The 15,604-nt window shown below is 45.8% G+C and overlaps 1 protein-coding gene across 1 annotated transcript in view; it reads left to right on the forward strand.

Annotated features, from left to right (window-relative positions):
• Positions 1-15,604, forward strand: part of LOC144168090 (phospholipid-transporting ATPase ABCA3-like) — a 42,693-nt gene that overhangs the window by 11,548 nt on the left and 15,541 nt on the right. Inside the window, exons 2-4 of the mRNA XM_077697162.1 lie at positions 4,030-4,217; positions 7,777-7,950; positions 10,954-11,203. Coding sequence (XP_077553288.1) covers positions 4,030-4,217; positions 7,777-7,950; positions 10,954-11,203 — 612 coding nt within the window. The remainder of the gene's footprint in view (positions 1-4,029; positions 4,218-7,776; positions 7,951-10,953; positions 11,204-15,604) is intronic.

Below are 15,604 nucleotides of genomic sequence, written 5' to 3' on the forward strand. Positions count from 1 at the left end.
CCTAGGGCCAGTGCTTGTTCCTTGTTCCATGGCGAATTCCTTGGCCGTGTCAAGTGCGTAGAGCCCGCTGCTCTCGGCGATGTTTTAGACGGGCCGCTGCAGTTTGAAATAACCGACCCTAGTCGCCTCGTGCCACTGCATCTGTACCATCTTCTGAATGTTTCGGTCGTGTTATCGACGCTGACTTTACGCCGAACCATCGAGATAAACTGCTTTAACGTCGCTAATAATTTTATTTACCCTTTTGTGCGCACACGGGACATGGCCACAGACCGACTTCCAGCCACCCTTCGACACGGGCTTCCGTGGGCCCTGTCAAAACGACGTGCATTCATTGGACGAGTGGGTGGCATGCTCTAGCACGGCATCCTTCCACAATGCAACAGCGGAAGGGCTTAGCTGTTTGTACTAGTTCGTCGAAAAAAGGGCGTTCTTCGGTTTAGCTAGTTTTTTGCTTGTTTTCCTCGGTTTCTTTGTGCTGGACAATGTTTACGAGTATGAAGTGTTATCCAAGATTTATAGTTACTGAAATCGTTTCCATGTATTAACCTCTCATTCAAGTATTCGTTACTTTCTGGCCTGGCGGCTGAGTCGCCGGACGGATGGACAGGGCGACAGACAGACAGAGGGATGGGCCGATGGACGGATGGATAGATGGATGGATGGATGAATGAATGAATGAATGAATGAATGAATGAATGAATGAATGAATGAATGAATGAATGAATGCGTGGATCGATGGGTAGACATATATACGGACCAATGGATGCGTGGAAAATTTATATTTATGTGGTCGTTTAGTTTGGGAAATGACGCTAAAAACACGCCAGAAGGACCGTAGGGCGGGGTTGACGCCACTTCACAACCGAAAAGGCAGGAGAGACGCTTAGAGGGACCCAAAAAGATAGAAACAAGTTCGCCTGTTTCGGTAGACTAGAGTGCGAAGAATATTAAAACACAAATCTCTCAACTAGCTGTTGTTTATTAAGGTAAAAAATGCCAGAAACGCGGAAGCAGGTGTCGACGCCCCACACGCTTTAGGGAAGTAGGCTTATGAGGAAACAAAATTGTGAATGGCTGGAGCTCATTCGAAAAGTGTGCATATTTGTTTTTTTTCTGGAATAGCCAGTTCCTAAGTCGTTGAGGACGTGAAATAAATGCAAATCAAAATGTTCCGCTGCCTCATCGTATTTAAAGCATTTTGTCACATAGCCAAGAACAACACAGCTTTTCTTCGCGGAAAGTGCGAAATTTTGCGTCCATTACAGCTCAAAGAATATACAATTTGGGAAGCAGCAGTCAAGGTAACCTGCGCAGGCGTGCGTCTTCCAATCAAATGTCCCGTCGTCTGCTAGGTGAGCATTTATCTTTAGGCGTGATTGTTTCTCGAACGTTCGAATTACATCGGGAACGCTAGAAAGCCCAAATAATTCTAGTAGATTAACTTCAAAGGCAAAACATTCTCCCTGTCAAATAAGATCACCTTTGCGGCATAACAAAGGCAGAATTTAGCACGCGCTTTGCCTGGGACACAGATAACACAGCCGGGTGCAGCCCTGAGGTAAAAGAAGACACATAAGGAAAAGACCCAATGGTTGGTTCGCAGAATTACTCACCTCTAAGAGTGTATTGACCGGGGGCGAACCACGTAGACGTTTTCGTAACGTGTGGATTGTGACAATGTGCCGGAATCACCGCCGGGGATCGCCTCGTACGCAAGTTGCCAACACGTCCTAGAATCCGGTAGGATCCGAAATACCGTTGCAGAAGCTTCTCCCTGAGTTCCCGCGCCCTGATGTTAGTCCAAACCTAAACAAGCTCCTGTGTCAATCAGCGTCTCGGCGTCGAAGGTTCTAGCGTCCGCCAGCTGCTGATTCATTGTACGAACTCGAGCACGGTGCCGGGCCTCCGCGGCACGCTGAAGTTACCCTTGTACCTCGGCGTTGACCTCGTCGTCTGCTGCGTGGGGTAGTATGGCGTCATGCATCGTACTCGGCTGTCTGCTGTAGAAAAGCTCCAACGTTTTTCTTTGCGTAGATTCCTGTATAGCAACACTCTACGCAAACGTGACATACGACGGGACGTCGTTCCAGGTCTTATGTTCAACGTTGACGTGCGTAGCCCTCACCGATCGCCTGGTGCAGACGTTTCGTTAGTCTGTTCGTTTGAGGGTAGTACGCCGTCGTTCTTCGGTGATTAGCGTTACTGCAGCGTAAGATTTGTTGCATGAGCTCCGCAGTAAAAACCGTTGTGCGGTCCTTCATTAGTACTTGAGGGGCTCCATGTCGCAGAGCAACTTCGTTGATAAACCTAGTGACTCCCTCGGAAGAAAGGCAGTGTCTGTGTAGCGCGTCATGTAGTCGGTCGCTAAGGCAATCGACATGTTCTCGGCTTGTGACATGAAAAAATCCCATGTAGTCCCTCCGAAAAGGTAGGTATGGTTTTCCCGGGTCCGTTCCCTACGTCATAAGATTTGAACATGTATATTGTCGCAGCGACCGACTATCTTTGACCGCGAACCACGCATTGGGTTTGTTTACTCATGTTATTTTGGTTTACCGCCCGCCACCGACGGCTGTGTTACCTGTGTGCGAAACGAAGTTCGTGCTCCGTTTTCTTTGCTATGCCGCAAGGGTTATCTCATTTTATAGGGCGAGTGTTTTGCCCTGTCGTTACCGGACTGGAATAACATTATGTGCTCTCCAGTGTTCTCAACGTGTTGCGACCGTTCGAGAAAGACCCACGCCGACAGATAAATGCTCGCCGAGCAGACGCGGTATCATTCCACTCGCCGACATCCGACTGCAACCATTTACTTTGACTGCTGCTTCGCCGTGTGTCTATTCTTGTAATTGCTAGGGGACCACAAGTTCGCTTCAATAAACGTACCTTGTTCGAAGAAAACCTGTGTCGTCCTTGGCTACATGACATCTGGAGGAAGTGCGAGCTCCGCCTTCTTTGAGCTCCCTACGCCATCTGGAAGCCGACAAGCCAGCCCAGCCGAGCAAGCCACCAACTGCAAGGTTTGCCGGCCGAGTAATGTCACCTACCATAAAAAACCTAACACATCAGTAAACGAACCCAATGGTTGGTTCGTGGCAATATTGTACAGCATAATACATTGCGATGCAAGCTACTTCCCTCACTCTTCAGCCAGATATCATTTTTTTAGTTTCGTTCAGAAAACCATTCGCGCGCAATCAATGAGGTCAATAACCAACGACGGTGAACGCCTGAGCTTCTGCAAGCAACATCCACTACAGGAAGCGGCGAAACAAAAAAGATGCTGTGCACTTAGTTAACCGACCCACCTAAGATTCCGATCTCCCATTTTTCATGCGCGGATGTTCGTATCGCTAAACGTGAAGGTCCGGAGTTCGAACCTTTTAGCCTGTTAGATACTAATTTCACTTTGTTATCCAACCGATCCGAAGTTCTGCTACTGCGTTCGCCACGAACCGTTTCCACAATCCGTAAAGCGTGTGTACCTGCCTGTTTCGTGAGGTTTCGGCCAGGGATACCGCGGGAAAAGACGGCTACTTAATCCGGCTGCTAAGAAGAGTGTTCACACGAAGGAAGATTATATTACACGGCTTTAAATGCCACACGTGTAAGGTTTAGGCACCCACTTGAACGGCGCCCGTGCTTGGGTGATATTTAAAATAGCGTCTTTCGTTTCAGTAGGCCTTCAACTCGCGGCTGGCTCCAGGGGCTCGGGGAGGCCAGTGTAGGCACCTACGCCGGTTGCTCGAGCATTTAAAAATATGTCTTGCGCCATTGCTCACAATCCATAACAGTGCAAAGCAGCTTCTTCCGCCAGAAAAGAATGTTGTCGGAGTCGCCCATGGCTTGGAGACGTAAAAGCTACTGTTGCCAGCGTGAGAGTGCCTAAAACAAACCGTTAACGTCCTCACACCTACTGTTGCACAATTGAAACGGAAACACAAGGCAGAATTGCCAGCTTTATTTATTGATAACTAAGAGTACTCAACTAAGAGTTCTCGTTTATTCGCCGCATCTTGTGTGCAGTGGCAGTCCTTCATCGGATACTGTCCCCAAGTGTCCGGCCTTCTGGATCGACTGAACGCGTACGAGTGCCTCTGGATGTACGCTCGGCTGCGCGGCGTTCCAGAGGCTAAGATCAAGGACGCCGTAGAGAGCGCCATTGCCCTCACCGACCTCGAGAAACACGCCAAGAAGAACTGCGGCGTCTACAGGTTTGTCAGTGGGAAAAAGGCGCCAACGCTGTGTGTCCGTTATCCAATTCCTGAATGCATACCAACATAGCATCCCTGTTCTTTGTAAAATACCTTGCCCACATTGCTACCAGCCCACATGAGGGCTACTGATGGTGGCTATTAGAGCTCAAACCGTCACTGGGCATCTTATAAAACCGGTGCGCTGGGCGTAGGCGTAGTCGCCTGACTTTAATTGAAGCCATTTTGGGCGCGAAGCGTTAATTTTTTATAATCCCCTAAAACTGCTTGGCATTCAGGACATTGTTAGAGCATCCCCGTTCACGCGTTCTTGTTTATTTTTGTTTTACCCGGCATGAGTTATAGAAAAATGGCCTCCTCTGTGAATTGGCTCGGGTGTTCAGCAGAAGGCAGCCCTTGGCAGTATCAGCAAAGGGCCGATATATTTGCCAACTTATCTGAGTAAGGAGCACCGCTAATAATGATGATACTTCAATCTTCAATGACGATGAGCGGATATTAATTCTGTTTTGGACTTCCTAGAGCAATAATTCCACGACAATGAAATCTCATCGCGGTCCTAGTTAGTTGTCGAAATTTGCCAGAGATTTAAATGCAATATTGCAAATTGAATTACTAGATCTGATCCAAGTCGTTATAAAAAAAAAGCAGAGAAATTCATGGATAACTCCAGAGAATATTCCCTCGAAACGAAAAATAAAGAACTTGCGCAAACATCCAAAGAACGTAAATATATTTGCACAGATACGTAGGAGTCACAACATGGGGTTATCAGAATAAAAAAGCAAGTTTTTTGATGACACCGTCGGCAACTTCATTAGAACCTTTTCACAAACACTTGGACGTTTTTTGTGAGCACAGAAAGTAAAAATATACCAGATAACTATAGCTGGCAACGTTGTGACAGACGCGCGACAGACAGCAGATGATTTCAACGAGTTTTTCCACTCAATGTTTACCCGAAGCACGCACAGTGACGTCGCCGACATGAAAAGCCATTAAAGCGCATATCCCAAAGAGCTCCTTTCCTTTAACCAGGAAGGTGTGTTTCAGCAGCTGGTGAACCTTAATTCAATAAAATTGAGTCACCCTTACCAGATACCAACGGCATTTCGAAAACAATACGCCGAGTGGATGCAGTTTTATCTAGTAATTAAATTTGAAAAATCTTTGCGGTCTCATTCTCTTCCGGAAGATTGGCTTTGCCCTGCTGTTATTCCTGTGTTGAAAAGCGGAAATCGCCTGTTTCTGAACAACTATCCCCTGTTTCCTTGAAATCTGTCTGCTGCAAGCTCATGAAACATATAATCGCGAAACATATTCTGGACTTTCTGGAAACAAATAAGTTACTTTATGCAAACCAACATGGCTTTAGTCGTGGCCTCTCGGCATTTACGCAACTAGCCGAAACGGTCCACGGCTTTTTGGCAGCCTTAGACGAGCAGCGGCAGAGAGACGTGATCTGCGTTGATTTTAGGAAAACATTCGACAAGGTGCCTTATAGCAAACTGCTTCATCAACTTTGTCAAGTTGGTATCGCTAATGTTTTAGAATGAATACTACCACATTTAACAGACCGGAAGCAGGTTCCAGGTGTTAGTAATTCGGTATCGAGTTTCTTGGATGTACTTTCTGGGGTACCTCAAGGGTCGGTACTCGGCCCGTTATCGTTTTCGCTTTATATTAACGATATTACTACAGTACTTCAGCCGCAGTGCTGTTGAAGTTATTTGCAGAACACTGCTGACTTTATTCTAAGTTGCCAGTGAAGATGACCAGATCAAAACTAACCCTTATCTCGAGGGTACTTATGCTTGGTGTCAAACATAGGAAATGGAAATTAATTATACCAAAGCCACATTTGCACGGATTGCCAGAGTGAAAAATGTTTTGTCCTTATAGCATAACATCGGAAATGTTATTTAGAAAAGGGTCACTAGTTTCAGATACCTTGGTGTAGTGATCGCTGATGACCTCGACTGGTGCTGCTGCCACATTGAAACTGTGTGCTCGGTAGCGTATAAAAAGGTGTTTCCTTCGACTAAATCTGCGAATTGCCACGAAAGACGTCACGCTAATGGCATACGAAACATTTATTCGCCCTGTTCTGGAATACGGTGACGTAGTTTGTAGTGCCCATCAGAAAGGTCTGAAAGCTGGACTTGAGAGAATTCAAACACTCGCGGCAAGATTCATGTGTTCTAAATTAAAAAAAAACTGATTCACTTACCGGCATGCAAATCACGTGCAATCTGGAATTTTTAGCAGCTAGGCGATAGAGGAACAGGAGAAAATCATTATTTCAAGTTCTTCATAGCCATGCAAACATTGATAAAAACGTACATACGAGCACCTGGTAGACATAAGAAGCGGTTAAATCATAATGCAGGAATCCGACCTCATGCCGTCCGTGCAAACATGATTCGTTATTCGTTTTTTTCCCGATGCCATGGAAAACTGGAATAATCTATCTGCACAAATTGCTGAACGTACCGATGCTAAAGCGTTTGAAACCTTTCTTGATACTTATGTTCCTTGAAATCATCTTTTTTTTAAACTCATTGATGACCTATATTCATGGCGCCTCAACCATACAATTTCTTATGTGCGGATATCGATGGTGTTGTTTGGTCTGTGTGTGATTTTTTTTTTTTGGTTATTGTTAAGTGAATTGGTGTGTGTTTTTGTCCAAAGTTCTTCCTCCCTGTAAGACCTTCAAATGAGGGTAGACAGTTTGTTTAAATAAATAAATAAATAAATAAATAAAAATTACACCATCTTTCCACGTGGGAACCCTGAGGGGATGCAAAGCCGTGGAGTAGTAGCGTGTAATTCGTTGTTAGAGTAAAGACAGGTGTAGTAGCGTATTTAAACCCCTTCTTTATTTATCGAATAGTGGGGAACGATTTGTGGCTTCTCGTTCTCAAAGTGAGGAATCAGCTGTTCGACGATTGCGTTTCGAAGCGCTGTCACGTTGCCGAATGCCATCTGGATCAGCTACTCGCCGGTGGTGTTTCAAAGCGGCTTCTCGTTCTCGAAGCGAGGAATCCGCTGCTCGACGGTGCCGTTTACGTTCGGCGTCGCGAGCTCTCCTCTGTGCTGCCTTGCCTTCGGAGGCAAGAGACAAGCCGAGCGGCGAGAAGGAGTGGCGAGGAGGAGAGCGGCGTTGTCACAGCTGGCATGGAGAGGGAAACGAGTGGGAAAGGTGCGGACGCCGGACGACGGAGCGTCGACTAAGAGATGCTTTGCATCTAATAATGATGTAATAGCGTATGGCGGCCCCTAGTAGTAGCACCTACTGGGTCTTAGGGCGATGAAATGTGATAATTTTTAAACAAAAAAAAATTTGGCTCCTTTTAAGGAAAAAAAAAACCAGCGTTGTGAGTGGCCTATAGCTCCAAAGTCAACGTGCCTTCACTTGAAAATAGGAAGCTGTGGAAACAGCGGCAACCGAACGTAAGGTTCCGACAGGAGAAATATCTTATAAGAAGATACCACTGGTGTCCGTAGTGGGCAAAGTAAAAGTCTTGTGTTCTTTTTCACTCATTTGAACGACCAGCGGGGGAAACAAGCGCAAGCTCACCATGGCCGTGGCAATCCTGGGCAACCCCAGGGTTGTGTTCTTCGACGAGCCGTACGCTGGCGTCGACGTAGTAGCGAGGACCAAGATCCAGAAGAACATGGACCGGATACGCCGAGACACTAAGATTCCCATGGTGCTTACCTCACACCAGTAAGACCTGATTCTGTACACTTCATGCCTGCAGGCTCTTCGAAAGGACGACATCGCGCTTCTTTGAGCTACCGCTATAATACTAACTTCAGTTCAAAGATACACGAGATATCTGTGCGTCCGGGAGTTCATTTCAAATGTCTAAGCTCTGGTAACTTACTTCCAGCATAAAGAAGGATGTTTCTGCCAAAAGTATTTACGAATGTTGACCAATATTAAATTCCTCGCTACATAATGTCGTCACTGACGTCTCTTCATATTTACTCAACAAAGTGTAAAGACTGCGCTCACATCCTGTCACCATTTAGGCAATGCGATCTAACCACACCAGAGGTCCCACAAAAACTCCACCATGCCGAGAACCACTATGTGGCTACTAACCCCATTTGCAGAAACCTATCGGACTTTCGTTTATCAGGTTTTATTAAAAGTGGCAGACAACCTCATTCGAGCCATTAGGGCTTTATCATCATCATCAGAGGCTGTAAATCGAGTGCGAGTAGGTCGCCCGCAAAATGTTTCTGCGCAGTTGAGACATTCGTGGGAGATAATTGCTGCCTCTAATATGTTTCGCAACAGCTTGCAAGGAGGCGCCAGTCACGCAGTCTGGTCCCTCAGTGCAGGAAAGTGGCTGTTGCCTCTTCCTTCTTGCATTTTTTGTTTATTACCTTGCATAATTGCTGCCCTTTCCTGTTAAACTGGAACAACTGTTATTCCCGCGTGTCAGTCCCTACAATTAGTAAACATGTATTTTCTGTTGTGCGTTTGTTCAGCCCATTACTACGCCAAAAACATGGCGTGTGCCACACTGTAATAAACCAAGGACTAAATTTAAGAGCCTGCAAATCTTTGACTTCCGTCGACATTTCTCGTACATGAGTTGTAATTTGAAAAAAAACAAAAAGCTGATGCAGGCTCTTAGGGAATAAAAGATTGCATGTAAAGCATAGCAACCGAACGCCAGTGCAACGCATAGACAGCTATAATACGACCTAGAACGCTGCTATGTTTCAAACTGGTTAGTGGAATCAAATAGGTTAGTATCCACTAACAAGTGTCGTATCGTTACAAAGCCTTTAGTATCTTAGCTTTCTGCATATATGTAATTATCTATCTCCTTTCTTTATTTTCCACTTTTGCTATTTTTGATGCCAAGCGCCAGTGGCCCCAAGATTTTTAGGGTGGTACGGGTCGCTTGTCGCTTCATTCAATTCGCTCTAAAGTAATGGCCAATTCTGAACACTTGATTGGGAATCAGCGTGTTCTTGGTGCCTGGAATTCTCCGTTTCTGACCTGGTTTCATTAGCTCCTAATCCACACCTTTTCCTCCCTATTGGTGTCTTGTTCTCCTCGCTGAACGAGCGCAGTACAGAGCCACTGTGTAATCACTCTTCCCTTCACGAAGGCATGTGGGTTTCGAGTTTACTGAGAAGCGTTTTGATCACGCGAAAACACGCTGTATTTTTGGGCCCCTTCACCTCGCTTTTATACCTTATGAGGAGTTCTCTATGTGGCTCGGAAATATTTTTATACCCTGAGCTCATCGCCACATTTATTGGCTCTGTGATTGGTCCCTGCATTTTTACGGTCTGTCAACTTCATTGAGCCGCCAAGCAGTACGATAAATTGTCATACCACACAGTTTATTATAGTTGGGAGAAGTGTCCTAGGCGTTTGTTACTCAAAACGCCATTAAGAAATATACGACAAGTTTTGAATTTACTTTGTTTAGTTCCTAAAAAAACCAGCCTCAAAAACTTTTTTTTTCAAATCTTTAGGTCCATCCTTCTTTGTGTCGCGCTTAACTTTTATGCTTTAAACTTGTTACTGAATGCTTCCCCTATTTACCTCTCCGACACACCTTTTCATTCTATACGCCATCGTAATTCGCGTCGTTCTCATGTTTTCACGTCTTTCACGACAGGTGTCAGGTGCTGCATGTTGCGTCCCCTGTCCATGTTGCTGTCCCAAGTTGCCACCCCACCCTTAAACGTCGAAACAAGCTTCAAAACGTGCCAGTACGCACAATTCGGTGTCCATAAAGACATAAGTGGTGAATTGTATGTGAGGGCTAAGGCAGAGCTTCAATCATTTTGTACACACCAGAGCATGTGCCATAAAAATACAATTTATGCACTCGTTGAGCTTTGATGTGTCTCCAGAAAGCCCGCGGTCAGCAGCAAGCGCAACGATAACTGCCTTTAGGGCATTTTTTCCGTGGCGGAATTTTCCGCTAGTGCAACCGAATGCATGAACGGCAGGATACGTATGTGGCATCCAAAAAAGTCCTGGGAGTGTTTTCGTAAAAGTAGTGAAACTGCCTAGATTCCTTATCTAGGCACTGCCGCTGACATCGTGATTTTATACCATGCCTTCCTTACCGCAACGTGATTTGATTGGAAGTTCTTTTCTACGATTCCACGCTCATTGCAATCGAATGATTGATGTTCACTATGATCACTAAGAGCAAGTTCAAACATTTCTAAGTTCACCTTTTCATTGTTGAATCTCTGTAAGGGTAAAAATTAAGTCAGCAGTTGATCCTAGTTTTGTATCGGTAGAAGAAGTAGACCGAATCACTCCGTCGGAAATCAGTTTTTTACCCAGGAGACATGCGTTTAATGTCTCAGGGACATTTGTTCCTCTGATGTTTGCGCCTCTAATACGATAAAAATTTTCTCCACAAAAAACCATAAATGGCGCGTGGCGTGGATCAAATAGTATGCCCAAAATACGAGTGATACGCCGTATCGGCTGTCAAGAGCTGATTCAGGTTAACAGTGACATTGTGTGGTCGGCCTAATTTTGCAGATTTCGTCATTTACAAATTCTTATATTATAGCTCTAGTCATGTCATGCACTTACTTACAAAGCCGGACTTGCATTTCCTAGCACTAAAACGAGAAAATGATGTAACTTTTTATACATGAAAACTCGCGCCGTCCCATGAAAATGTCTGTTTGGGTGTTCTTTTTCTTGATTCTTTCTGCGCCCTCTCTGCAGCATGGAGGAGTGCGAAGCAGCCTGCGACCGCTTGTGCATCATGGTGGCTGGCCAGATGACATGCGTGGGCACCTTGCAGCACCTGAAGGACAAGTTCGGCAAGGGGTACACCATGCAGCTTGTCCTACCGCCGCCTGGTGCATCCTCCGAGAGCGGTGAAGGAGGTGCGGCTGCAGGAAATTGGAGCAAGGAACTTGAGGCTGTCGTGGAGAAACTCTTCCCGGGAATAACTGTCCTAAGCGCCAAGGATGTAAGTGGCCTTTTCTGTATCTCCGCAGGAGTATGAAAGCAGCAAAACTGTTTCCCATTTCACTAAATTCCTGTCAAGCCACACACCTACTACTTGTGTATTGAATCCCAATAAACTTTCAACAATGCCATCTCGGTTGCCGAACAGTGTACCCACGGTTAAACACCCTTCCGCCCTTCTCCCCCACTACGGCTGGTTTTGTGCTTTTCCATCATGGCCAAATAGCAAAACGCGTTTCTACAAGACCTAAGACTCGCGTGAGGCTTAAAATGTGAATGTTTCTGTTCTCCACCTACAATTTCAAGCGCCCACAATGAACTTATGCATACTGGCCATAGCGTTATGCTTACTGGTGGACACAGCCACGTGGCCGTAATCATGAACGCCATGCGTGTGGCCGGCACATCGCATAGCTCTACCAGTGTTTGGCGGAATTATCCCATTGGCCATCTGTGACACGGAGCCTTTCTCCTGAATATCGACTGTCCGCGCAACCCCACTCTGAACAGACTTTCGGCTTCGGGCTGTAGTGACTGAAGCACTAATTGTGTAGGTGGGCACCTTTCCAGTGCCTCTTAGGATTCTTCAGCTGCCATTCCTCCTTGTTTTTGCCTAGTGTATCGCAAATAAAGAGCAAGAAAAAATGACAATGAGCTAAAAGCAATCATAAGCTAAAGGTAACCAGGAAAAAATTTGTGAATTTCCCTGAAGCGAGAACAGCCCGCCATTTAGAACAGCAAAACAAACTAATGAAATGACAGAATAAGACGGGCGCTACTTCTTTTATTATCGAGAAGAAGCACACAAATCTAGAAGCACACTAACATAAATAGAAAAAGTGCAATAATTTACTGATCAATACACAAACACGCATTCGATAACACTCGCTCTTTCTACGTGCGTCCACACTAGAAGGCCAGCTCTTACAAGGTCAAAGGGCAGGCACGAAGGCAAGTACATCTGCGCCTGATAGACTGTAGAGGCGTTGGAGCAAAACATGTCTCTTGTAATATTAAAACACTCATCGCCAAAGACCAAAACTAGTACGCCCGTAGCACAGAAGGAGCCGCCTCCAAATTTTCTTTTTCCTGGGATAGGTCATATGTTGGCAAAATATTTCGCCGCCTTGCCAATCGCTCCCGTGAACATGACAATAGAATACAGGCAGGCCCAGAACGTGGCACTTCATTGCCACGAATGCAGTGCAGTGCAATACGTGTATGCTCTGTCGATTTGAGACACTGATACGCGGACACGGGAGATTGTCTAGGTGCTGGAGACGTAGCCTGATGGTGATTACATGAGCATGACCTCCTCTCCTATAGCGCAACGTATCGGGCATTCTTCTGAGAACGCACATGATACGGGCTGGTATTACCGGGCGCGTGCTTTTGTTCTGAACAGTGACGTAACTTTTATCCTTACCTTTGTGTGCGTGTTCATATATATATATATATATATATATATATATATATATATATATATATATATATATATATATATATATATATATATATATATATATATATATATATATATATATATATATATATATATATATATATATATGGGACGAGGGATTCCGAAAGTACACTTATCAAAGTTGGGGTCCTTACTGACAGTGCTATTCGGCTACTTTAAGGGGCCTTATAGCGCCGATGCAGTGATTGTCATTTTTGCAGGATACAAAAAAAAGAAATCAAAGTCGAGAAATATTTTGCGTGCGTTTTCACGACTTCCGGTCACGGTGGATTTTTTCTTGATTTAGATTGCTTTATTTCTCTATCATACAAAAATGGCAATCACCTTATGTGGCGCTACTGCGCCTTCAAGTAGCCGAATAGCACTGGCAATAAGGACTGCATCTTATATATATATATATATATATATATATATATATATATATATATATATATAAATCATCATCATCACCAGCGTATGCTCGGCCACTGCGGGGCAACGAAAAATCCTCTCGAAATATTCTCCACTTACCCCGGTCCTGCGCTAAGTGCGACCAATTTATCCGCACAAACTTCTTGATCTTATCTTCCAACCTTACTTTCTGCCGCCCCCTGCCCCAATTGCCTTCTCCAACGGTTATCATATATATATATATATATATATATATATATATATATATATATATATATATATATATATATATATATATATATATTTATATATTTATATGTAGCGAATTAGAAAATGCGTAATGAGGGGCTCGGTGAAAATAAGACAGAAAAGAAGGTTTGGCAATACTGTTTGGCAATACGGAAGGTACTGTTACCGTAAGGGCCATTCCGGAGGGCGTCGCTATCCCCTGTCTGGTGAAAAGTCCAGGACTTTTGCTCGCTAGTAGAGTTCACCGATAGACGTCGCCAGGTCTTATAAAGCGTTTGATGTCACGTCGCACCCCGGCCATTAGAATTCTTCCAGAACGCGCGTTGTTCTCCGTAACCCCAGGTGACTGCCTCTAACATCCTCATGGGCCAATCCAAGAACTTGCTTCCGGTAATGTTTGGGGAACACCAGTTGTTGGAACGTCTGGCCCGTGGCGAGGTCGTATTGACGGTACAAAATATTGTCGTCATGAAGGAACGTCCAACGGTTGCCTTTTCCGGAGAAAAAGTATTGCTTGTATTGCGCAAGCAACCTTTCCAGGCATAGTCCTTGCGCTGTTCCTCCCTGACTTCTTCCTTGAGGACGCCAAAGCAGCCCATGAGTGCCACTCTAAAGGGCCCACGCTTAGACTTCGTTGCGGCGGTGGCAGGATGTAAAATTGGGTTGCCTTTGGACGGGCATTTCTTGTCTTAATTAGTTTCCCCTGCGGGGATATCGGATCGGGTGCCTATGTACCCCCTATTAAGACTTTGAGTGAGACGCCCCCGCACACCAGCGATATTGCGTAAGAGAAGATCGTACATGGGCTAATCCATGCAGGCAGCACTTTTTTTTAACGGTTAAATAAGGCGTGTTAACTTGGATAGTCACCGCCTGTACGGTTTTGACTGATTAGTCCATCACAAGCACTTGGCAGGTCTTCCCTCGGAGGGAGTCGTCTGGAACCAAGGATCTTCGTACGATCGCGTGTTGCTTCTCGAGTCCCGTAGCACGATTCCACTCTCCTCGAGTACCCGTCCTTTGACAACAGGCATCCCTACGAAGAGAAAGGTGAGATGTGCATGCCTCATATGATGGCCCTTGTTCTCGGACTGGCGGCCGGGCTTCTGCGACCGCTGGGGTCTCGCGCAGCGATGACCAGAGGTAAACGCTCGACCAGTGCACAAGCAGCCACCTTCTCATCTGCAAACTTTACTTTTCTGTCTCGTGACCAAGCTTTCCTCAAGTCTTGGACTTTGGACAGTCCTACGGTGTGTTGCGACCGGCTGCAATTAGTAAAAGAAAGAACGGGTTGGGAGCCGGCGGTTCCTAATGATAGTCCAGAGAGAGGCATCATGACTTTACTAACTTTGCGACATAGATCGGCTCAAATAAGAGAAACTGCTGCTCCAGCATCGACAAACTCAACAGTGGCGACACCTTTGACTGCCTCATCAATAACATTTGCGGGAGACAGACGCGGGCTTGGAAATTTTGACGGTGACGCAGTTCTTGCCTCCGCAACTGTGGCTTTCACTTTTACTGTATGGAAGCGGTGGAGCGGCAACACATCGGCGACAGCAAGTGGCGGCGTGGAGACGTAGAGTGACGGTCGGTGGGAGGCAAGCAGTCGGAACCGGAGGTGCATATGAGGGGTCACGTGCCATTTGGATCGCATCTGAGAGAACCCGTACGTATGCCCGCAGTGAGGCTTATAGCAGTATCCCATTGGATGACCGTTGGGAGACAGTACGCGTCGACGAAAATAACGGGTGATGTGTTCTGGGTAGTTACACAAAACGCAAACCGCGCCGTTGTCCGGAGTACGCCCTGCCTTCGGTATTGAGTTTAAACCATAGCCCTGCAGAAGAGCTCTTGGTGGAGCCGTAGCTCCTCGTTGATGTCCTCTTGGAGTGACGTCCTCGTCTGCGTAAGCCGTCCCGCGACTTCAGCGTAAGTAATCAGAGCAGCCACTATAGTTTGTTGGACAAAAGAAGCCAGTACCTCTGCCACTTTTACTTGGACAACATGACAAAGAATAGACTAAGGAACACGGCTCGACTCCAAAATAGCAGTTTAAGTGGCGTGGCGACCTTGACCAGCAACCTCTTTGCGAACAATCTCCCTTATCCAGAGCAACGCAGATGGATCCTGGAGGTCAACGGCTAAACAAGCAAGCGGCTTATTCTGGACGAGTTGACGACCATTCGAGGCTCTTTGGTTGGGCAGCGCATTGTAACGGAGAGAGCTTTAAGGCGTTACTAATGGTTCAGGGTCCTTTGAAAATAGGGTCTGCAATGC

Source organism: Haemaphysalis longicornis, unplaced genomic scaffold (genome assembly GCF_048455015.1).
Source record: "Haemaphysalis longicornis isolate Haplotype H1 unplaced genomic scaffold, Haemaphysalis longicornis Haplotype H1 scaffold_2, whole genome shotgun sequence".
Classification (NCBI taxonomy): Eukaryota; Metazoa; Arthropoda; class Arachnida; order Ixodida; family Ixodidae; genus Haemaphysalis; species Haemaphysalis longicornis.